Here is a 22,816-nt window from a genome sequence, read left to right on the forward strand (position 1 = left end):
TTTTCACATTTCTTATAAAAAGAGTTCTGTGTCTAGGGAGAGAGCTTCATCAATGATTTGATAAGGCCATTCATAGATTGTTTGAATGTCTTCAGTGGGGATCCATGTGCGCAAGACACGTGAAAGCGAGAGCGTGGCTGTGTAGAGCCGATTCCCAAGTCAGGATTTCTCAGGGCCAGAGGAGACAGCTGGGACCAGGTCTGAGGGGCATTTGGGGGCTGAAAAAAGCATTTGGCTGTTTTAGAAGGTCAGTTATTGGTGCCACTGGTGTCACTGGCTTATAGCCAGCCAAAATGAGCTGAAAGCACCAGAAAGGTGTTTGCTGACCAAAATGAAGTTTTAAGTTTCTCCCTGTGCCCTTTTATCTGTGAGGAAGTGAATTGTGGTCCCACCTGCCTCTTGGGGGGAAGGGGGAGTGGCAGGGGGAAGTGGTCCCTGCAGCCTCCCTGGCTACCCCACCCAAAAATATGGCTTTGTTGTTGGGGAGTCTTTGGAGACTCAACAAGTTTATCTTAGAAACCAGGGTGGTTATTGGGGGAAACAACTTCGGAGAAATCAGATCTTGGGGAAACAACTTCAGAGAAATCAGATCTTGAAACCCCTTGTATTTGATCACAGCCAAGAGGATTAATCTCTCTATTATGAGAGCAGTGTTACTTGTGCTTATTTGTGTGGACAGAAGAACCACAAAATACAATGCTAGCATTAGTGTATGGTTTTAAACCCTCTCCTGGATCCTTGGTAAGCACTAAAGTATGAATGTCCCACTCCTTTTTTAATTTCTTCATTATATTTAATTTCTTTAATGTTCTGTCCCTGGTAACAATGTGCATGATGTAGCTCTCCCACTGCAGGGATATTGCTTTGGTGTCTAGAAGTATTTAGATTATGATACTTTTTTTTTTCTTTGTTTAATTTTCTTTTCCAAAAGATTTGTGTCCTTATGTTTCTTATGTTTAATCATTTCTCCCTTTAGATCCCTCTAGCTGAGATGGAGGCTCTGTCTCTGACGTCAGATATTCTCTCTGAAAAGTCCTGGTCCTTAGCTCTGACGGATGACTCTTTTCCTGATGACATTAACACACACTTACTTAATGCTCTGGAAAGCAATGTACATACACTGGTCACTGTGTAGTCTGATGTTTACAGGGTTCGAAATACTGCTCCCATCTCTCTGCACCTGCCTAATGGCATTTCCAGTTCCAGCCCCTTCCCAAATAGCACCAACCTCTTCCCTGAACAGGATGTTGTCTTTAATGCCATTAGGTCCTTCGTTTGTCACTCTTGTCCACAATCTTGGCTCCTCGCAAGGAGTGAGTGGTTATTTCAATTTTTCTTTTGGTGTCTTATGTACAAACAATGTGTTTTCTATAAGTAAAATAAGTAGTAAAAATAAAGAGGCTTTGGAAAGCAGCAAGGTTGAAATTTCCTCCCCATCTGAAACAAATCAGTGATGAGCTAATGACCCGTGTCCTCTGCTGAAGGGTCAGCCCCAACACTTGGATTTGGAGTGGATTTTTGTCATTATGAGCACAGGCACCACAAGGCTTTTTGCATGATTGGTGCCAGACCGTTTCTTTTACAAATATCAAACGGGGATCTCTCCAAGATGATACTTGTTTCGCAAATTGTTTCTAGCAGCCACTATGCTGAAAGAAAATTTTTAAAATTGACTATTCAGTGTTTTTTTGACTGACATAACCAGTATTTTGAACCCTGCCTTCACCATCTCCTCTTTGAAACATTAGACATTTTTAGCTGTGTAACAGTCAAGTGTTTTTTTTCTGCTGTACAGCAGACATAACTCCTTTCTCAAAATTTTAGATCATTCTTGTTTTCTTTGTTGTTGTTCATGTACCTTTGGATGTTTGTGTTGTTCATAAATTTTCTGCCATATTAGTTGACTGTCATCCTAATTAGCACTTATTTGAGAAAAATTTCTTAAACCGTGACAATATTTCCCATCATGCTTCATGGCATCCTGTGCAAAAGATTTTGTGGACTCCATTTTATTTCTTGTATGAGGCTTTTTGTTTCAAAATTAGTGTGGAGAGTTGAACAGAGGAGAAACCCTCCTAGTTTTGAATCAGATTAGACAACCTTGTTTGACAGCACTACAAAGTCTCAAAGGTACAGTCAGGAAAGATGTTTTTGCTCCCCTCTCCAAAAAAAGGCAAAACTGTGTTGAACAAAGGGTTTTGTGAATTTTTATCCATACCAAAAAGTTTTTGGTCACAACAGTCACCCAAACCACTGAAAAACTGCAAGCTTTCATTGAAATATCTTCTAAATGGAATATTTTTACACTTCATTTAGATGTGGCTTTAGTTGAAAAATATTTGGATTGGGTTTTTTTTGTTTGTTTGGTTGGTTGGCTTGGTTTTTTGGTTTTGTATTGTTTTTGGGTTTGTTTTTTGGTCTGTTTTTTTTGGGGGGTTTTGGGGGTTTTTTTGGTTCAAGGAAAACTTGGATTTTATTTTCAGTCAAGCCAAAACAACATGTTTTTCAAAAGTACCACTGAACCAAAAGTCATGTGCTCCCACTGCTCTGTAGCCTGACCTGGGAAGATCATTTTGCAGCCATTTTCAATGGTTTTCATGAATTTCACTCATGAAATTTGCCCCAAGATCATCCAAAAGAGGAAATAACCCATATTGGATCTAGATGAACCTAACGGTTCACTGAAGGTTGTATTTGGATGGGATCTCAAATCCAAGTTCTCATGTTCAGATTCAAATGAGTCCGAGTTTGAGATCTCAGGTTTCAGGTCACCTTTTCTGCTGTAACTCAGTGGTGTGACAGCAGAACAGCATGAAGTGGGTAGGAGGGGAAGGCGGGGAGGGACAGAGGGGTTCCCAAATCCAAACTCTCAGCTTTACCAGCACAGGTTTTGCTCTCCTTCCCCAAGCTGTATCAGGAGATTGCAGTCTCCCTTATCTAGTCTGTGTCCAAGCTCTATCCAAATCAGCAGTTTCCCAAGGACTGAAACAAATGCTGTGTGGCAGTGCAGACCTGTTTTGTTCATTAAATTTGAAACAGTGATCTCCTTTATTCTTTTTGCAAGTTCCTTTTAATCTCATCCCGTTTCTTGTGCAAATAAATGCCATAATGAAATTTTGTTTTTATGACTGAAGGATAAAATTGGGATCAAAAAAATCTGTGTTGATTCCAGAAAACCTGTAATGCACTGAGTGAAGGGAAATTTTTTCAGAAAATAAGATCTAAAGTTTTCCAAAAATGATCAGCCAAATACTGTACTAGACTCCAATGGCACAAACTTATTCCTGTGTTTTTCACTTGAGACATTTTAACAATTAAATACTTGTTTCATTAGAAATACACCGGGAAGATGACTTTGCTTCCATTTTTGCTAATACTCTCCATGACAGTAACACCCAAGAACATTTGTGGGATAGAGATATTTTCTTATTAAATCAGAGCTGAATCTACTCAATATTGCCTCTGGGGCTGCCCATTCCAAGAGTTTCTTTGGCTGTAAAAAGTCCACAATCAAAATATATACAATAACCCTTGCTTGCATCAGATCCCTTCTAATTAGAGAATGGCTTTCACCCTGAAGCAGTAGGTTTCGATATCCTTTTCAATAAAATAGGTTTAGCTATTCATTATGTGAGAAGAAAATCCAATAAAATTGTGCTGTGAGCCAGAACAGAAAATATTTTTATAAACTAGTTTTTGCATTTGGAGGGGTTCTTTTGTTTGTTTTTCTTTCTTTTATTGTTAAAAGAGGAAACTACTCACCTTTGCAAAAGCCTGTCTTGCTGAGGAGGGCACTGAGAGAGGGTCAGAGTTCTGCCAAGCATGTGACCTTTGCTGACCTTGAGGCATGATGCCTTCTTTGCATATCTCTGAAATAGTCATGGTTTATTCCTACGTTGTGGCTTCCTGTTTCTGTGGTCCATTGTGTGAGAGTTTATTGACAACCCCGACAAAGGGGGACGGCTCCCTCATAGCTCCATTTGTGCCCCCCGTGCATGCCCATCGTGCCATCCTGGTTGCAATGGCTGTCACTCGCGTTTCTGGGTACTTTCCCCTCTTTCCCACCCTTCCACGCCTGCCTTCCCTCACGTTTTCGTTCCCCTCAGGCCGCTCTCGGCTCCAGGGACGCCGCGCTGACGCTGTCGCCCAGCAAGGACCTGCTGAGCGTGAGGAAGCCCTCGGTGGGACGCACGCACTCCCTGCCCAACGACAGCTACATGTTCCAGCCGCCCTACTCCAGCCCCGGCCCGGCCTCGCTGGGCACCAGGAAGCCAGCACACCACAAGTCCCAGTCAGGTACACCTCCCTCGCCCGCCACAAGAGCAGGATTCTCCAGTGGGGCAAGAGCTGTGGCTTCCCACGCTCTTCAGCAGGAAGGAGGAAATTGCCACTGGTTTCCAGTCGTGTGTTTAGACCTGTGGAATGGCGGTCAAAAGTCTCCACAGCTCGCAAAGACCCTCCACAATTTACAATGCCCCGTCTAAGATAACTCCTTCCCTCAGAATTTTTTGGCAATGTGACATTGGCCTGGCTCAACACTGATTGTCTTCTGCCTGGTTCCCTAAGGTTACAGTCCCTACAGCCTGGGCTCCATCTGTCCCACCAGGCCCCAGAGGAGAAATCCCAGTAGAGAAATATTTCCCGCTGTCTGTTTTTTGCAGCAGTACCTATTCAGAAGCTCTGTCTGGGAACATCTGTGAAAAACGGGAAGAAGGTGTCTCTAAATGCCTGTAAAATGGACATAAATGTGCTGAATTGAGAGACATGTTGGTGTGATATGAATGGGAAAATGAGAGAGCGTGGAATTGTTCTTCCCAGTGTGCATGGTTGGGATATACAACTTGGAGCTAAATTCAGAGATATTCTTAGGTACAGGGAGGGCTCTCCCTGCCTGCACCTCTGTCCCCATGCTTGCTGCTGCCTCCCAGAACTTCTCTCTGTGCCCCCAGTTCTTCTGCCTGCCAGGGGTTACCTGGGGCTGGGAAGTGAATGGAGCCACCTTTAATTTGTCTGTACATGCCATCATTTTAGAAATTTGTCACCAATAAGACAGTGAAGTTTTTACGAGCATTGCCATTTGAAAGCCTCTAAGCAAAACATAATTTCAGCAATGTTCAGAATGGTAGGAGATTTGAACAGATTAGAAATAAGATGTTGAAATTTGCATAGTAATAAGAATTTGGATGAATAGCTACTGTTGAACAGGAGCAAAAAAAAATATGTGAGCACAAGGAAGGAAGATGAATCTGGTGTTCTGAGACATCTCTGCCACAATACACAATTTTCAAGGTCAAGAGTGGTGTTTTGAAGAACCTGTTTGCACATAATGCTAATGGTGCAGCTAAAATCCCATTGAAAGCAATAGCAAATCTCCCATTACCTTCAGCTGAGCTAGACTTTACAGGTCGTTGTAACAGTCAAGAGATTACTGGCCATATGAAAGAATCATGTTTGCTGCAGAGGGAATTTCCAGTGCTTCATTGTTGACCTTTAATTGGGATGTATTTGCAGTGTCTTGAACAAAAATTACATCAGCAAGGGACTGGGTAATTTATGAGTCCCTTCTTTTTCAAAATTTCACTTCCCAGTTTCAGTTTGGAGAAACTGAATAGCCCTGTCTGACAGCCCTGGCTTTCTGGAGACAGGCATTGCATCCTTGTAAATCCACAGGAACAACTGTTCCACTGAGGTGTACCAGAAATACTTTGGAGAGGTAAAGCTGATGTCTTATAACCACAAAAGGAAATTAAACCTTTTGTGTTTTTCTCCTACTGGTGAAATTCCAATCACCTTCAGCAGGCCATAGTGCTGGGAGGTGTGTAAGGTCCCCACATTCTGACATATCACTGTCCTCTTCCATCTACAATGTCACTGCTTTTGAGGGTGGGGGAAGTCACCGCCACCTGTTTACAGTCTGTAATATTATAGAGTGCAGTGAAGACAGCAAAAGGTGCCAGGCATCTCTAATAAATCACCACAACCAAGCCACAATATTTCAAGCTGAGAAGGTTTTATTGTCAGAAACACTGGCACTTGCAGGAGGCATTTGTTTGAATACTCCTTGGTAATGGGGCTGTTGCTCTGGGAAAGATTCCAGGACAAATGAGATTCTCTGGGATGCAGTCCAGATTAAATGAATTGTTTTGAAAAACATTGAGCCTGTGTGTGAGGGGAGCACACAGAGTTTCAAACCTTTTAGAAGTAGTAGCCAGCAACCATGAAGGGTCAGGAAGAGGTTGGAGAGTATGTGTTTCCTTCTTCTGGGAGGCTTTGTAAAACCAGCCTTGAGAGCTGCCAGGTGCTGTTCCCTTTCACTTCATTTCCAGTGTGTGCATGCTGGTTTGGAGATCCCAGCAGTTCAGGCATGGGGACACCTTCAGCCTTTCAAAGTCAGATGTTTGCAGTGCTCAGAAGTGAGGCTGCCTGCGTAGTTATTGGCCCAAAAGCAGAGATGCAGGAATTGCCAGTTCAGATGAACTTGCAGTTCCTTGTCTTCTGCTCTCAACAGGAGCTAGTCCCAGTTGTATCAGGGGAAAATGCCAAGAAAAATGAAATAATAGACAATGCTGGAGTAATTTATTAGTAGATGGGAGGTTTTTTCCCAGTTCTGGAGAGCCAATTGCTGAATTCAGTGGTTTCGCCGTGCCTGTCTGATCCAAACTGCAGCAGAGCACTTTTCCCTGGGAGGTCACTGGGGTTGGGACACAACCCTTGCATGAACATGTCCCATCTCTGCCTCTTCTCCCCCTTGCAAGGTTCGAAGGCATCGGTGCAGTCGCAGCCGGCAGACACCAGCTCCCTCCTGCAAATCCCAAAGGAACATTTCCACCACGTGAGAGCTCACGAGCACCTGGTGGGGGAGAGCAAGCCCCGGGTCTCCCAGCAGGCACACTCCCCTTCTGCTGAAAGGCTGCTCCGCAGACAGGTAAGCAGAGTTATGGTCATAAACCTGCTGGGCTTTTATATTGATGCATTTCCTGCTTAACCGTGCTTTAAATTCAAGGAGGGATTCACAGAGAAACCTCCAGAGAACTGTAATTCTCCCGCAGAAATAACAAAATGGTTGGTGGTTTTTGATCTGAAAGCCATCCAGGAGTCTCCAAAGAACGTGCATTATGAGTATCATGTCCTTTGGCAACGTGCCTAAATGTTCTCCACATTGTTAGCGCTTTATTTTTTTTAATCCCCTTCATAAATGCAGCCAAATGCTCCTCAGGGGCTTGTTGGGGTTGAGGAACTCATTCTTAACTGCTGTGATTTTTTTGGTGCTTGAAAGGACACAAGGATTGCAGGCTCCATCCCAGGCCAGCCCTCCTCTGACTCCTCTTGTTTTCCAAAAGAGAAGTGTTTCATGGAAATTGGTTATCTCATAAGCATCATGAGATGCATATTAGTTTTACAGTGGGAATTGAAAATTAAAATATTTTTTCATCAACTGTGAGCTTTTAAAAAGTTTGACTTTATGCACAGCAGAACATGTTTTATTTTGTAGCCAGTTTTATCTCTGATTTTTGCCTGGCATTGATTTAAATCCTGATTCAGTCAAAGATCTAAGGGATCTAATCAAAGATTCCAGTCTGGTTGATTGGAAGCGTAAGTTTAGACTTATCTTTTTTTAGTAAAATACTTAAACTTGTGCTTCACTCTCACATTTTTAAGCATATTTCAATGATTGTGCAGCTGGACCAGGACCAGAAGCACATCTGATTCAAAAACTCTGCTGTATTCAGTATTTCCATGCCTGATTTTACATACACAAAGGGGATCAGTTCTATTTTTTCAAAAGCAATTTCTTTCCTGTATAAAAATATTCCCATTTCTTTCATCTTTTAATCAACATTGACAAATTAGACAGTTGATTCATTAAGCTCTAAAAATGGATGTGAAGTACCAAGGTTAACAATTACATTAGTCTGTAGTACTAAACTGACATAAGAAATTCCTTGCATGTATTCATTTGCATGGGGCTGGCCAGCTATCCCAATCACCACTAATGGGGAAACTAATTGATGTCATGATTCCAGTTCATAACCACTCTCTCTTGCTTTCTAATGAATAACAGACCCATCCTTTTGAAGCGATCTAGCCAGAATGAATTACCGTGTTAGCCATCTTCTCCAGTCTAATTTTGTTCACCGCTTTGATGGCTTCCTTTTGTAGACCTTTTCATAAGTTTAAGTCAATTTATTGTCCTCCTTTTCTCCCTCTCCCTGCTCCTTCAGTGGCATGAACATGCTCATGGAGTGACATGTCAGAGAGCAAAGAGTTTTGTGGCAGTGAGCAGATACCGTGCATTGGCAAACCCATGAGGGACTACCTTGGGCAGGCTCCTGAGCAGCAAGGAGCTCCCAGTCTGGCTAATGAGAGCAGTGAGGTTTTTCTGGTGATATTGCTGTTACTGTTAATAGTAATCTAGATGGCCAGACACTGGGAAACTTGGTCCTTTAAAAGGCAAAATTCCCCTTACAGCCGCAGCACTTCTGCTTGCTCAAGTGCTCTCTACTTGACTCCTTTTTATTGCTACCACTAGTATCTCACTAGCACATCAAATAGCCCAAACTGGCAAAGCAGTTTGGTTTTCAGTACCCAATTATCCTTATCTTTACATATACTGCATGCAATTCTGATTTGGCTTTTTTTTTTCCTTTTCCTTTTCCTTTTCCTTTTCCTTTTCCTTTTCCTTTTCCTTTTCCTTTTCCTTTTCCTTTTCCTTTTCCTTTTCCTTTTCCTTTTCCTTTTCCTTTTCCTTTTCCTTTTCCTTTTCCTTTTCCTTTTCCTTTTCCTTTTCCTTTTCCTTTTCCTTTTCCTTTTCCTTTTTCCTTTTCTTCTTTCCACTCATGCCCTCTCCTCTCCTGAATCCATAATAGATAAACCTTGTCCATCACATACCTGGTCCTTGCACTTTCCCTGAACATTAAAACCTGTGTGTTTAACCTCCCTTTCCCTCCAGAGTGCTGGAGAGCAAGCACAGCCCCCACAGTAACGTCCAGTTTAGACTCCGGGATGTTTGACAATTAGCGATGCACTTGCAGAGGAAGATGAGTGGATCGGATGCTTTGGGAAAACATTCGCGCTGAGGATTGCGCTCCTCGGCAGTGCATGGCACAAAGGCTTTTCTCCAGAGGAATTCTACCTGAAATTAAACCTATATTGATTTTGTAGTTCCAGGACTCTGTATCAAAGGTGTAGCCCACACCAAGCTGTGGCTGCTACAGGTGTACACCCCTCTGAGATGGCAGAGGGTCCTTTTATTTTTCAAACAAACCACTAAAACCAGTAAAACATTTGTACTGTTACTACTAACAACAACCACAGATGCCTGTATCATAGAGAAAGAAAGAGCTGGTGGTGACTAATACTGTCGTGGTGTGCAACACAGGTTGGTGTGCAAGCAAAAGTAATGACAACAATTACTTTTTGCTTCTGTATTCAACTTCCGTGTGGTCTGTGTCTCTTTTCAGGATATGAACATGATTTCTTCTCCCAAATACTCATTAAAACTACTGGTGCTGAGGAGACCAGAATAACTTCACTCCTGACTGATTAGTTGCCAGCATTATGCTGTGAAATTTTAACTAGAAAGGATTCACCAGCACTGGATGAAATTGTTTGCCATATTAAATATTCTCTGAGCTGTCCCCATTGACAAAGGGAGTGCAATGTGCAGATGCTGCAATAGACTATGGTGTTTCTGTGCACACATGGATGCACTGCAGCTGATGAGAGCTTTGCTGGATAGAGATCATTTGGCTCAAATGATCCTTGTGGGACAATATTTATATAAAGTGTATGATCATTTTGGGGTGATTTGTCACAAAAGTATTCCTTAGCATGAGGAATTTCATCATTTCATCTCCTTACACTTTTCTAAAGGACTGGGACCAAGTGTACGCATTTCTTTCAAATTTCCCTGTGAAGATTTTTATCTTTAAGATCATTAAAAAGTCTTCTCAAATGGATACTCTGCCTTTAAGGGCCAGTTAATGTGGTTGATTTATAAAGCCTTTTGACAAGGCCTTTTGACAAGTGAAAAGGCAAAGCCTTCAAAACATGCCCAAGGTTCCTTCTGCCAGCGGGCACTGATGCTGTGTAAGGCTCCAGACAGCCAAGGCAAAATGTGCCTTAGGAAGCCTGAACTTAAGCATCAGAATGAATTGAAATAATTACGGATTATTATTAGTCCAGCTTTGGATTCCAGTGTTTCCAGCTTCTGCCATAAGATGGTGCAGAGCTGTGGCTCCAGCCTAGGGATCAAAGCCAGGGACAGGCTGTTGCCTTGGTGCTGACACACAGCAGAGTTGCTCTGGTGTTGCTGGCTCTGGGGATCCTATTCCAGGCCCTCAGCATCACCTGAGCTAGAGAAAGGAATACACAGGCTCACTTGCACATCTTTCTCTCCTGCTCCCACCTGTGCTGCTGAAATTATTGAGGGCTTTGCTGTAGACCTTCATCCTTTGCATAACAAGAACGTAAGTTTGGGTGGGGGCATTCTGGTTTTGCAGCCCTCCATCCTTAGAGGAGAAAGCTAAAGCTAAAGCTAAACCATTTAGGAAAAGTGAAGGGCTGTCACACAGGGACAAACGCACAGATCCCTGACAATGAGAACTGGCAGAACCCACAACACAGGTTGTTATAGGAGTCAATGGGTCTGTGCTGAGGGATCTCAGCGGAGCTGAGTGCCCTGTAAATGCTGTGCCTTGCCTGTACTAACCTTTGTTTGGTCTGTCTCTCTCACCTGGCAACTCCTCTCCTCCCCAACCCCTCTGCGCTCTGATACAGATGGCTATAAGGAATGACTCTCTGGATAGCAAGGAGAATCTCCACACCGAGGTGAGTGAACTCTCTGACCCAAATGCTCCCACTGTGCCCAAGGAGGAGTCACCAGTGGCTCTGATGCCCTCAGAAGTGAATGAGTTGGCTGCCTGGAGTCGGGCGAGCGTCCATACGCAGCAGCATTCCCACAATCAGTATAATATTTCAAAGCAGGCACCAGCATCCTGTGCTTGTGCAGACTCGTATCAGGAGACCCCTGAAGATTCAGTGGACCAAGAAGTATCTGAAATAAACAGCTCCTTGGAGCCTTTCACTTCAGAAACTTGCACAGTCTCGAGTGCCTGTTTGGAGGGTCAGCCTCTCACACCTAAGAGGAACGTGGGCAATACTGGCAACGTGATACTGAAGGACCTGAAGAAATACCACAGCGTAGACACCCAGGGTCTGCTAAAAAAACCGCCCTCTTGGTTAGATGATCAAAGGAGACATTCAATAGAGATTTGTTCCATAGAAAACAGCCCTCAGCACCATTCCACGTCCAGCTCTTCTGGCTTTATAAGTCAGGTGGTCAGTGAAATGGAATGCTTGCAAGGTACGCGGCAGAAGAAGAAACTGAGCCCTCCTTGTATATCCATAGATCCACCTGATGGGCAGAGTTTGGTACCTAGGGGACCCCACAGCATCTCACCTGCCAGTGGAGACGTTTGCTTGAGGAGGCGTGCTCCATCCTGTGAGTCCAAGGATTCAGTGGATATAGGGGATTCACTGCTTCCAGACAGTATGTCAGCATCTCCTACCCCAAAGAAAGACTTGTTGACACTTCCTAGCTTTTCCTTTGATCAAACGGAAATGGACCCCTGAGTTACTTTTCTGTTGGTGCCAAATGTCTTCTTCTTCCTTTCATGTAATAGAAAAAAAATCTTAAAAACTCTGTACTCCAAAATGGCACTGGGTAAAAAATTTCCAAAGAAAGATTAAAGAACCAGCTGGTTAAAAGAGTGGTTAACCTATATCACGCTTACTTAAGCATATGTTCTGCTTAGGTAAAAGCAATACAATGTGCAGAATCTATATGTATATTATATTTTATTAAATTAATTGAATCTAGTATCATGGGATGTAGTACATTTTGTGACTAAAGACTCATTTAATTTTCTTCTATTTTATGTATCTCGGAATATTTCTGAGATAAAGTTGGTTTTTACGAATATTTTAACCTAAAAAGTATATATTTATTCCCTTCTCTTTTTGTTTTGTTCTGTTTGGGTTTCATTTTGTTTTGCAAAGCACACAATGTAGCCAATTAGTGCATTACAGAGGAAATGTATCCCACAGTCAGCAGTAAATAAGGATTATTTAATGTAATATATTTTTCCCCTTGAACTTCAATGATATTCTGGGAAAACAATTGTTTGTGTAGTACAGAAAAGCAGTTGCAATTTTTTAACAAAATATTCCAATCTTGCATTAAATTGACGTTCAGAGTATGAAAGCAAGTGCTCAGACCCAGGAAGGTCCAACATGCTGATGTCTGAAGATGGTGAAGGCAGAGCCATCTCACAATACAAGATATTGAATTATGAAAGGATCATAGTGGATGTTATAGATCATCCACTGGCAACTCAAAAAATCATGTCAATGGTTACTTTTCATGCATTCCTAGGAACAGACAACAGAGGGCTGTGGTCACTTCCAAGATGTTTTTGCAGTGTCTCCAGGATGGATTTTTATTTTGCTGAGTTTTAGACCTCCCTCATCCCTCTGTTTTCAGTGGAGCTCCTCCTCTCTGCACTCTGTGGAAAGGAGAGTGAGATCACGTTTAAGACTTGCAGTGGGTGAAATCAGGGCAGACATGGAACAACAATAGGCTTCAGCACATGTCCAAAGTTAAGCTCTTGCCTAGAATGCCTGGAGGTTGATCACATTAAAGTAATTCCTGAAAATTAAAATCATATGCTCATGTTCTACTGAATCAAGGCACTTCTGCAAGTTATTTTACAGAAAGTCTGTGGGTACTGAAATGACTGCTGGTTTTCAGTAAAATAGCCAGGTATTTTGCTGTCACTGCTAGAGTTAATTTACATGACCCCAACTGCAATTTTATTTCCAATCCATCAATAGCCTTAAGCAGCAACAGGATGATACAAAGTGGATAAACCCAGAATTCATGTCCTTACTTTATAACATCAATCATCTCAAAAATTACCTGTTTACTCCTGTGCTAATGTCCTCTACCAAAAGCAATCTGTAAAACTGGACAGCACAGCCTGAAAACCACTCGAGGTTGGCCCCATTCGACACCTCATGACTGATGGAAGCCAGACATTAACTCCACTCCACTTCCATGAAATCACATTAAGATGTAAGCTAAATTAGACTGCAGGCATGCTTTGAAGTGTGCCAATAGTCAGAGGCTTGAAACCAAGTCCACAGATCATGCCAGCAGAGGCAGGAGGAGGATTTGTGCTAATTCTGTCAGTCGGGAGTCCGTAAATTTTGACAACTACCAATCTTTGCAAATCACTACAACATGCTGATGTACAGCCTTTTATCCATTCAGAAATTAGGCTGCTTCCACCACGTGTATCTACATTAGCTTGGAGTGTACACACAAGGAGAAGATGCAGTTCATACCCCACGGCCTATGAGAGGCCCTAGGCCCCTTCATTTTCACTTGAGGATGTTTACTCCATAAACAATCCCTACTGATTTACATGTCCACAAGAAATGTAAGGGCTTTCAGCAGGAAGTCAGGCAATCAGTGTATTTGAAGTAGGAGGATTAACATTCTCTACTATTTAGTGCAGTTAGATTAATTCTTGGCTGGGACATTTTTCCCCTCTTCACCACAGGCCCATACAGAGCCCACTCTCTTTGATATGCCAGCCCAAATCCAGAGTTAAGCCTGTCTAAAGCAATGATTTCAAACAAACCTTTCATCAGTTCTTCCCCTAGATCATATTTAAGGAAATAATAAAATTACAGTGCATTAAGCCTGAGAAATATTCTTAATCCCTTTTTGGTTTTACACCCAATAATGAGCCCTAGCTTTTCCTTTTACATGTGCTAAATAGCTTGGGAAACTAGCTAGGCCACTAAAATTGCCATCCCTGGTACCTCAATGATTAGGATTGTGTTCACATAGCTGGAATGATACTACTTTTCAGATCCTTCCTTACAAAAAAACCCACTGAACATTTTAGCTTGAAATCATGGCACAAAACAGTGATGTGACATCAATCCAAATGTTCAACTCCAAATGTAACAGAAAGCCTAAAGGCTCTTCTATTTTAATGCTTGGGGTTTTGCCTACTGACAAGGTTTGTGGAAGTAGGAAAAAAGTTTACATCATACATTAATATTCAGTAAAGACTAGCAAATAAAAGATACTCTATGATGATGCTTTCAGGAAAAGAATTACATGTAAAATAGATTGTTTTCTAAACCAGATAAGTTTTTTCTAGATGCCCTTTTGAAAGACAAATACAAATGTACTGCAGCACATGCAATAATACTCAAATCATTTTAAATACCTTCGGGAGGGTTTTATAGAATTTGACTTTTTTAAACAAAATGTACAAAATCCACAGGAATTCTGTAGAATGGTTATGTTGATAGAATTTTTTATATTTTTGTAGAAATCTATAGAGAAATTGTTAAAAGTCTGCGCTGCATCTTGGCAACAGAAGCAGCTCTTATCTTCGAGTTTCTTTTCATAACCCTGGAGCCAGGCCTGCTCTGTTCAACGCGCGGAGCGTGGTTTCACGGCCTGCATCCAGGCTGTGTTCGGGAGTCAGCAGCTGAGCTGAAGTTCCACGATACTGCAGTGCTATTTACTGTCCCAGACCTGTACCCACACAAAACACACCCCCCTCTCCCCCCAAAGCTCAGCCCTGCCCATGGTGAAGTAGTTGCATGGCTCTCCAGCTCATTCAAGCACACCAGCACTTTACTACTGTAGATTTACTGTATGCAGATGGGAGGAGGATATTTTGTTATTGCCAATCTGACACAATGGGGGGAAAGAGACTGCAGACGTGTCTGGAAAAACGTAAATTCTGTTCTTGCAGCCCCTAGCACATAGAAGTGATTTTTCCAAACTTGGTTAGAGGTTTGTACTGTAGATATTTTTGGAGGATGACAAAGAACACTGTTTTTGACTTCTGTGGATTGCACTCAGCACTAGGTGTATTCAAGGAGAAAATAAAAAACAAGAAAAAAAAAAAAAAACCACCAAAAGCATTACCACTGTAAATTAGGCTATGCCCAGTCTCCCCTTTTCTGCCCCTTTGGCTATAATAACCCATGTACACTATTACACAAGGTGAGTAGAGTAGGTGCAGTACCATAGCAATGTCCATAACAACCTAGTATATATGACAGAACTTTGTATTTAATAGTTAATATATTGTTATACTGTATCAGGTATATGGGCCAAAACAAAGTCTTTTGGTCGGGGCAACAAAAGGTGGTACTCATGGGGAAAATTTGATTTGGATTTGAAAATTGGAAAAAGGATATGAGCTTTTTTTTTTTTAAGAAAAAAAAGAAGAAAAAAAACAAGTGTAAATCTTTACAACTGACAAAAACAAATGTGTCCTATTAAAAGCTTTTGAAAATAAAAACAACGGTGCATTTCCCTTTTTTTGTTGTTGTTACTGATGATAATCTGTATCACTCCAGGCACTCAAGTCTTTGGTCATGTTTTAATTGTGAACAGTTGGGGAAGGTATCAGATAGCAGCGGCAGCCAGGAGGCTGGAAGGAAGATGGGGAAATGATGGCCCTTGGTGGAGCAGTTTAACGTGTCTGCAAGCAAAGCTGGCCCTGGACACTGCCCAGGGTGTGCAGAGTGACCAGCACAATGATCAGCTGTGCCCTTGTGGATCCTCTGCCCTGGCGGGAACAGCCTTGTGCAAGGCTTGAGGATGTCAGGACTGCAGCAGAGAGAGCTGCAGTCAGTGGGGAGAAGGGACTGAGGAGAAGGGACAGATCTGCTTTGTCTGTGAAGAGGAAGATGCTGGATTTTTCCACTCATTCACATCTTTGGGATTTCCAGCCTGAAATGCAGCAGCGTCTCCTGCTGTCATTTAACTCTTTGCAAAGGAGGAGTTGCTGGGCATGGCACTGCCTGGAGGCTGAAGGGCAGCAGGGGCTCAGAGCTCAGGTACTGCTCAGGTATCACCAGAACATTTCATAGAATGGTTTGAGTTGGGAGGGACCTTAAAGCTCATCCAATCCCACCCTGGATGAGGGTGGGACTGGATGAGGAATGGGCAATGACATCTTCCACTGTCCCAGGCTGCTCCACGCCCTGTCCAACCTGGCCTTGGACACTTCCAGGGATGGGGCAGCTGCTGCTTCTCTGGGTAACCTGTGCCAAGTCCTCCCCACCCTCACAGGGAAGAATTTCTCCCCACTGTCTAACCTAAACCTGCCTTCCTTCTGTTTGCAGCCATTCCCCCTTTTGTCCTGTTGTTACAGGACTTTGTTAAAAGGCTCTTCAGGGGTTTTTAGTGAATGACCTGTGTAGCTCCTGACATGAAATCTCCTCTCCCCTGGGGAGCAGCCACTGGAGGCAGGAACCAGACACGGGGCACTCTGCAGCCCTGCTCCTCGCTGCCTGGAATGATCTGAGTTCTCTGCAGCAGGAGAGACCCTAAATTGACACCCAGACCAGTTTTGCTGTCTAGAGGATGTTTTGAAAAAGTAATCTCTCAGTAGAAAACAGCAGGAAGGATACTAGTCCTTAAACAGAGGGAAAATGTGAATCTGTTCAAAATCCAGTGCAAATCCCCTCCAGGTGAGCTCTGTGATGTGTCTCTGTTGTCCAGGCTGCAGGGCCAACCGCAGCAGGCTGGAACCACTGAAATGCCTTCCCAGCCCCCTGGTCCTGGGGGATTCACAGGGCATCAGGGTAAGCTGGGCTGAGCCAAGGAAGCAGAGCCTCCCACAGGCTCAAGCATTTCACACCTCTCTGCTCTCAGGTGAGTTCAGTTCCCTATGGGCAACAACAAATCCCTCCCTTTCCAACATCGGGGTCCAGAGGAGCTTGTGAGAGGGCTTGTTTATCTTCTCTGTCTCATGAGTGTTCCTGTATGAAGCTCTCCTGCTGAGTTTTGCTGTGGTTTTTCAAAGGCTTCAACCCAGGCTGGCTGCTTATGGGCGTGCTCTCAATTTCCTGAGCTTGGGCATGGCACTTTGTTATTCCATTTCTTGAGTGACTGGGATGACACATGGAACCAGGTTGCTTTCTATGTAATGGTAACCGTGCCTAGGGAAGCAGCCCTTCGAACTTAATTTATCTCTTGGTTCAGACAGGTGACCGCGTCCTGCTTCAGCACAGCAGTGTCCCACTGTGTGCACACCACCTCCCTCAGCCAGAGCTCTGCTAAGCCCTTCAAGGTGAGAAATAGGTGTGAGAGATAGGGAAAAGCGCTGCAGAAGTTGTCGCGATGTTACGAAAAGGCAGGACCCTCTGTTTCCCGTAAATAAGACCCTCTGTTACTCATAGATAAGAAATTAACATAAGAATGTAGCCTCCCTTAACCGAATACCAGTAACTTTCCATTGCTTACCCAGTACTTTTCCAATCCCTACTAACCATAGATAAGAAAGACAAACCCCTATTGACGTAGAGACCCCTAAGACTATAAGACCCCATGAGAAGAAGTAATAAACGCCTTTTGACCATCCACCACATTAGTATCTGCGTGTGTCATTAGCCCGAACGGCCCTAGAGAGTGAGCCGTCGAGCTGTTCCTCAGAACCAAGTCGCCTGCCTTGCTCCAAAAGACAACAAATAGGAAAGGCTTGTTTGTGCCTTCTGTATTTCAGGCATTCCAGAGATACAAACTGACACACAGAAACATATCTAAAATGTCACCTGCACTAGAATCCCCCTCATATAAAGCATGAAAAAACAATTTAAAGAGATGGCTCCCCTTATCACCGCCAGCACCGTGTAAGGGACCCGCTGTGCCCAGCTGACAGACGTGAGGATGATCCTGCAGATCAGAGGGTTAAGGCCAGGGAGGTTTGGAGGCACCTGTCGGTTTCTCGGCTGTTTAGGTGGCCTGGAAAGGCCCAGGGTGGCCTTGGACAGTCCAGCGCTTCAAAGGACGAGGAGAGACTTCAGATCTTTTCTCGGTCTCGGTGTTTATTAATTGTTTATCTAAAAGATTTTCTCTCGGCCCGACAGAGGTCTGCACAGCAGCCAGCCATGAGCACACTGAGAGCCCCCGGGGCGGTCACTTATCTTTATACCCGAAGTTACGTATACAATATTTATAATTTTTCCCCAATACCTTCTACCCTTATTAACCGGTGCACTTCTAGTAATAACCAATCCCAAAGTGCCACCATCACCACAGAAGATGGAGGCCAAGAAGAAGAAGAAGAAGGACAGGACACGCCCCAATTCCTCCATCTTACTTCTTTAGACCCCCCTGTACAGAAATCCTAAACGCTGTGTCTCACACTCTAATTAACTTATCCCTTCACCATTCACCCCAGTGAAATCCTCCCATCCTCATACAGGTGTCGTCTCCTGTGTAGGATCAAAGTCCAGCCACCAGACACTTCTGGCAACATTCCAGGACTCCCGAGCCCCCCAAGGGTGTTCTCGGCCACTCTGCACATCAGTCCTGAGGTGCTGAGATCCCACAGGCACCGAGCCCCGCTGCCCGATGCCGGCTCCGAGCGCGGCGTTTTGCTCCCACCTAGCGGGCGTGGGGCGAGGGGCCGGGCGAGCCGCCCCCCTTGGCGGGGCTGGGACCGCCCGTCACCAGGGACGGGGCTCAGCAGGACCCTGTGCCCTTCTGCAGCCCGGCAGGTGCTGTGTTCCCGGCTCGATGCTGCAGAAACAGCGCCGGATCGTTATTCTAAACATATATCGGTGTTTGGCACCACAGAACCATTCAGGCTGGAAAAGCCCTCTAACTTCACTGACTTAACCTGACGCTGTCAATGCCGCCACTAAACCGTTTCCCCAGGTGCCACGTCTGCTTGTCTTTCAGATGTCTCCAGGGATGGTGACTCCGCCACTTCTCCTGTTCCAGTGCTTTAGCACCCTTTCAGTGACGATATCTTACCTAAGATCTAATCTAAACCTCCCTGGCGCAAGTTGAGGCCGTTTCCTCGTTACTTTGCTTGTTACCAGGAGAAGGGACTGACCCCCACCAGGCTGCACCCTCCTGTCAGGGAGTTGCAGAGAGTGACCCCAGAATTTGAGGTGTGGCCTCACCAGCACTCAGTACAGGGGTTTGGTCACTGCTGTGATTCTGCTGGCCACTATATTGCTCATACAACACATAGGCTCAGATCTTGCCTTCTTGACCAAATAGTTTCTAATTCTGAGGACATTTTCAGTCACTGAATTTATAAAAATACCAATCATGGGAGGAAGAGAGGAAGGATTTCTCTCACTGTGGCAAAGCCCTGTGTGCTTGGCACTGCGCAAGCTGCTCAAAGCCACCACGCTCCTCACATCCATCAGCACTACTGCTGCCTGGCTGCTTCTGCAAAATCCCGAGTGACAATGACCCATCCTGGGGCTCTCTGGCATCTCAGAGGCTGTGGCTTGTCCCTTCACATCCTTTTAAACACATGCACAACACAGCGCAGGGTCCCTGCGGGGCCGTACACTTGCGGCAGCTCCAATCCATCCGCAGCCTGTGAGCTCTCAGGGCTGTTTAACCTCTGCTTGGAGCATCAATCCAGCCCTGTGCCATCGCTCAGCGCTGGGGTCTGGCCGGGCTCACGCTGAGCGCCCGTCACTAGATGGCAATGCCACGGAGTGGGAGATTTGTGAACACAAGCTCAGGCTGCACACGAGGTCTCTGAAACCTGCAGTTCCTGTTTGCTTTGGTGTGGCCATCAGCGAAAGCCTCGCTGGCACTTTCATGACTGAGGGTGACTGGATCTTAAGTTGGTTTTCACATGTTGTATTCAATGCTTTAGTTACATTTAAAACACACTATTATAATCCTGCAGCATCCTCTGGTGTTTTCCATTACTGCTTGAGTCCCTGGATGCCATAATTGGCAAGTTTTCAGAGGTCATTAATAGATTATCTTTCCATATCTATTAAATACTTTAAATAATGCAGTCAGAGACCCTGACAGCTCCAGCTAGGAACTGGAAAGGATGTTTAAATCACTTAATTGCTTACTGTGCTAACAGTTATTTTGTGGAACCAGAAAGCAGAATACAGCTGTTTTGGGGAAAACCAGGAAGAAGTGAGCATAGGAGTCATTCTAGAAAGAATATACACTGAAGCGGACAGCATGTGCCTTGCTGGCATCTACAAAGGCAGCACAGAACTGCTCTGCCACATACCACCAGCTCAGTGGTGGTGACAACTGCATGTTTGTTCAAACAAAGCAGGACCAGGTGTTTGTATTTATGCAACCACTGTGCGCCCATTTTTTGGTGAAATCCTGAACAGCTTCAGTCGATTAAAAGTAGGAGTTTGTGGGGTGGCCAAGTTGGCAGGGGAGAGGATAAGCTGTGACAATTGTCACGGGCTAAAGTAGGATAGTTTGGTCCTTAGCCCCAGAAGGCCCAAGTGCTGTTTGTCTGTGGCTGTTTGTCCATCCCTCTGAGCTCCACCTGCAGCCAAGCCACTCACAAGCCAGAGCTTCTGCCAACCTCTATAGGCACCTGAAAGCATGTCTGTGGGATTATCTAGCAGGTGAGAGAGATGCCCAGTGCATTCAGAGTTCAGCTACTCACAGCTGGAGCAGCTCCAGGATCACTTAGGGGTGATCTTGGCCGTACTCAGCATGTGTAAATTCTCCTGCTCATTGCTCTCAGTATGAAGTGCATGAGCACTCATGGAACGGGGCAGGTTGGTATTACACACAGTGTCCTGGAGGAGTCATACAAACACCATTTTCTCCTTTCACAAAGACTTGATGAATTATGTGGATCCCACCTCACCCTGCAGTATGAATGGCCCTACAGTGCAGCTACAGGCCAAATGGAGTGTGGCCCCAAGTACCCTGTGCTGGCTTCCCAGGGAACTGCCACCTCTGTACTTCCAGCCAGGGAATCTTACCTTCCACTCCTACAAAGCCGTGTAGCTGATATGTGCCCAAAAGCAGTGGAGTGAGTAAGAACTGGGGCTGCAAATTCCCAGCCCACTCCCTCATCTGTTTTGCCATGGGACTTCTAAACTGCTCATTGCATGTTCCAGAAACGAGGAAATTAAATCCTTTCGTGCAAGAAGGGAGAGGCACATATTTGCAACAGCATTGAGAAGAAGAAAGCCCAAATCTGCTGCTACTCATTCAATGTTAACTTCAAGCAGAGTTTGTTACAAGTTCCCATCTTATATGTGTTTAAACAAGGTGTCTCCCCCTTTTTTACAAATTAAATGTATAGGGCCTTGCTGTAAATGCACTCTCTTTGGCAGGCATTTTTTCCTTACCATCTGTAAAATGTGACACCTCTGTGGGTCTTGGAAAGGAAGCTGAGCCTCTGCTGTTCCAAGCAGAGAAAGAAGGTGATATTTATAGTCAACTAACCCTAAAACTGTGACTTTCAGAGCTGCACATGCTCAAGCCATCCCCAGCCCTCAGCTCTGAATGTACTTCTTTATACAGAACTCTTCAGGAGTTGACCACACTTCATCCTGCTGTTAATGCTTTGAGAATTGGCATGAGGTGTGACACGGAAAGCAGCCTGCCTCATACCTGGCACCGTGCTTACACAAACAGCTTCTCTCTCACGTTACCTCCTGTCCTGCCCCAGTCAATCTCTCCAGCTGATATCTGGGTGCTCCTGCATGGCCTGGGTGTGCCTGGAGGCACTTCCTGATTGCTCTGGCTTGACCCAGGTGTTAGTAGGTGAAAAGTTCCTTACTGTTACTGTGCATGGATCCAGATCAGATCTTGCCACTCCCTGGAATAGAGAATAAATGTCCGGTGAAAGGAGGTGAGTTCACGACTCCCTGACGTTTGCACCAAAGGTGCCATTTCATTTTCCTGCAGAGCCAGCGTGCGTTTGAGGGAACATCACAAGAGTAATGACATGTTCTGGGTACCTCCATCTCCATTCCCACTATTAAAAGGAAGCAGGACCAAAGTGAGCTGCCCATGACAGTGCTCCAGGCTCTGCTTTGCACCAGTGTCAGCAGAATCCTTTACCATGGCCCTTCCCAGGAGCTTTTAAGCTTCCCCCTCCATCTTGTCTGTCTGAGAAGTTAATACTTCCTTAATTCCTGCCTTTGATTTTTCCCTCTCTGCTTGTCTGCCTTGACAGACAGCACATGGAAGTCTGTGCAAAGCCAGTGCAAGTCACAGTGTCTAGTGTGAGGTCCAGGCTGCACGATGGCTCCCCTCAAGCTCAGGAGGAATGCAGGGGGAGCCAGCACTCCAGCTGGCACCCTACTCATCACTACCATCCCTCTTTAATGGCATTAACTGCGACTGAAAGCAGAAGCTGCCCACCATCAATTAGGAACATGAAACAAGTGGCAGAATTATTTAGGGCTCCTTATTTAGAGTCTTATGAGACCAAGGGAAATACCCTAATTCAGGACCCTTCTCTATGGATACGGTGGAAAAAATATGAGGTTCAACAGGACCACCAAGGTCAATGATTTAATCAGGAATTAATCCACATGTCAATTGGGCTGTGCTGCTCATTGATAGAGTAAACCTCTCCCTTCCTGTACACACAGCCTACAGGAGCTTTTTGTGAGGTGCCTCTGTACCTGTGACATCTTGTAATATCAGAGGTGGTCTTAATTTTGAGCACATTCTCAAACTGCACCCAATCCTGCTTCTTGGTGCAAGAAACCCAATGGAGCATGTCCATGAGTCAGGAGGCATGAAACTCTCAGCACTTCTCTCAGAACAGCTTCTCTCAGAGGTTGTTGCAGGAGAGATTTAAAGAGCCATAAAGGAGTAACTCCCAGCTATTTCTGAGTTTTCTTACAACTTTTATTGCAGTGCAATTCCACTGAACAAAAGTTTTGCAGTAAGACTTGCAAGGCCAACCCACTGTGTCCTCAGAAAATCTCATTCACCCAGCTGGCA

At 44.5% G+C, this 22,816-nt stretch overlaps 1 protein-coding gene across 12 annotated transcripts in view; it reads left to right on the forward strand.

Moving 5' to 3' along the window:
* CACNA1G (calcium voltage-gated channel subunit alpha1 G) overlaps positions 1-15,307 on the forward strand; it is a 148,418-nt gene extending 133,111 nt beyond the window's left edge. For 7 of the 12 annotated variants that reach the window (XM_058038608.1, XM_058038610.1, XM_058038609.1 and 4 more), the window contains 4 exons: positions 977-1,111; positions 4,107-4,296; positions 6,756-6,925; positions 10,780-15,307. In XM_058038608.1, coding sequence (XP_057894591.1) covers positions 977-1,111; positions 4,107-4,296; positions 6,756-6,925; positions 10,780-11,634 — 1,350 coding nt within the window. In that variant the 3' untranslated portion in view covers positions 11,635-15,307. The remainder of the gene's footprint in view (positions 1-976; positions 1,112-4,106; positions 4,297-6,755; positions 6,926-10,779) is intronic. The other 5 variants (XM_058038614.1, XM_058038618.1, XM_058038621.1 and 2 more) reach the window with 3 other exon arrangements.
* The last annotated feature ends 7,509 nt before the right edge of the window (positions 15,308-22,816 follow it).

Source organism: Melospiza georgiana, chromosome 21 (assembly GCF_028018845.1).
Source record: "Melospiza georgiana isolate bMelGeo1 chromosome 21, bMelGeo1.pri, whole genome shotgun sequence".
NCBI classification, from domain to species: Eukaryota; Metazoa; Chordata; class Aves; order Passeriformes; family Passerellidae; genus Melospiza; species Melospiza georgiana.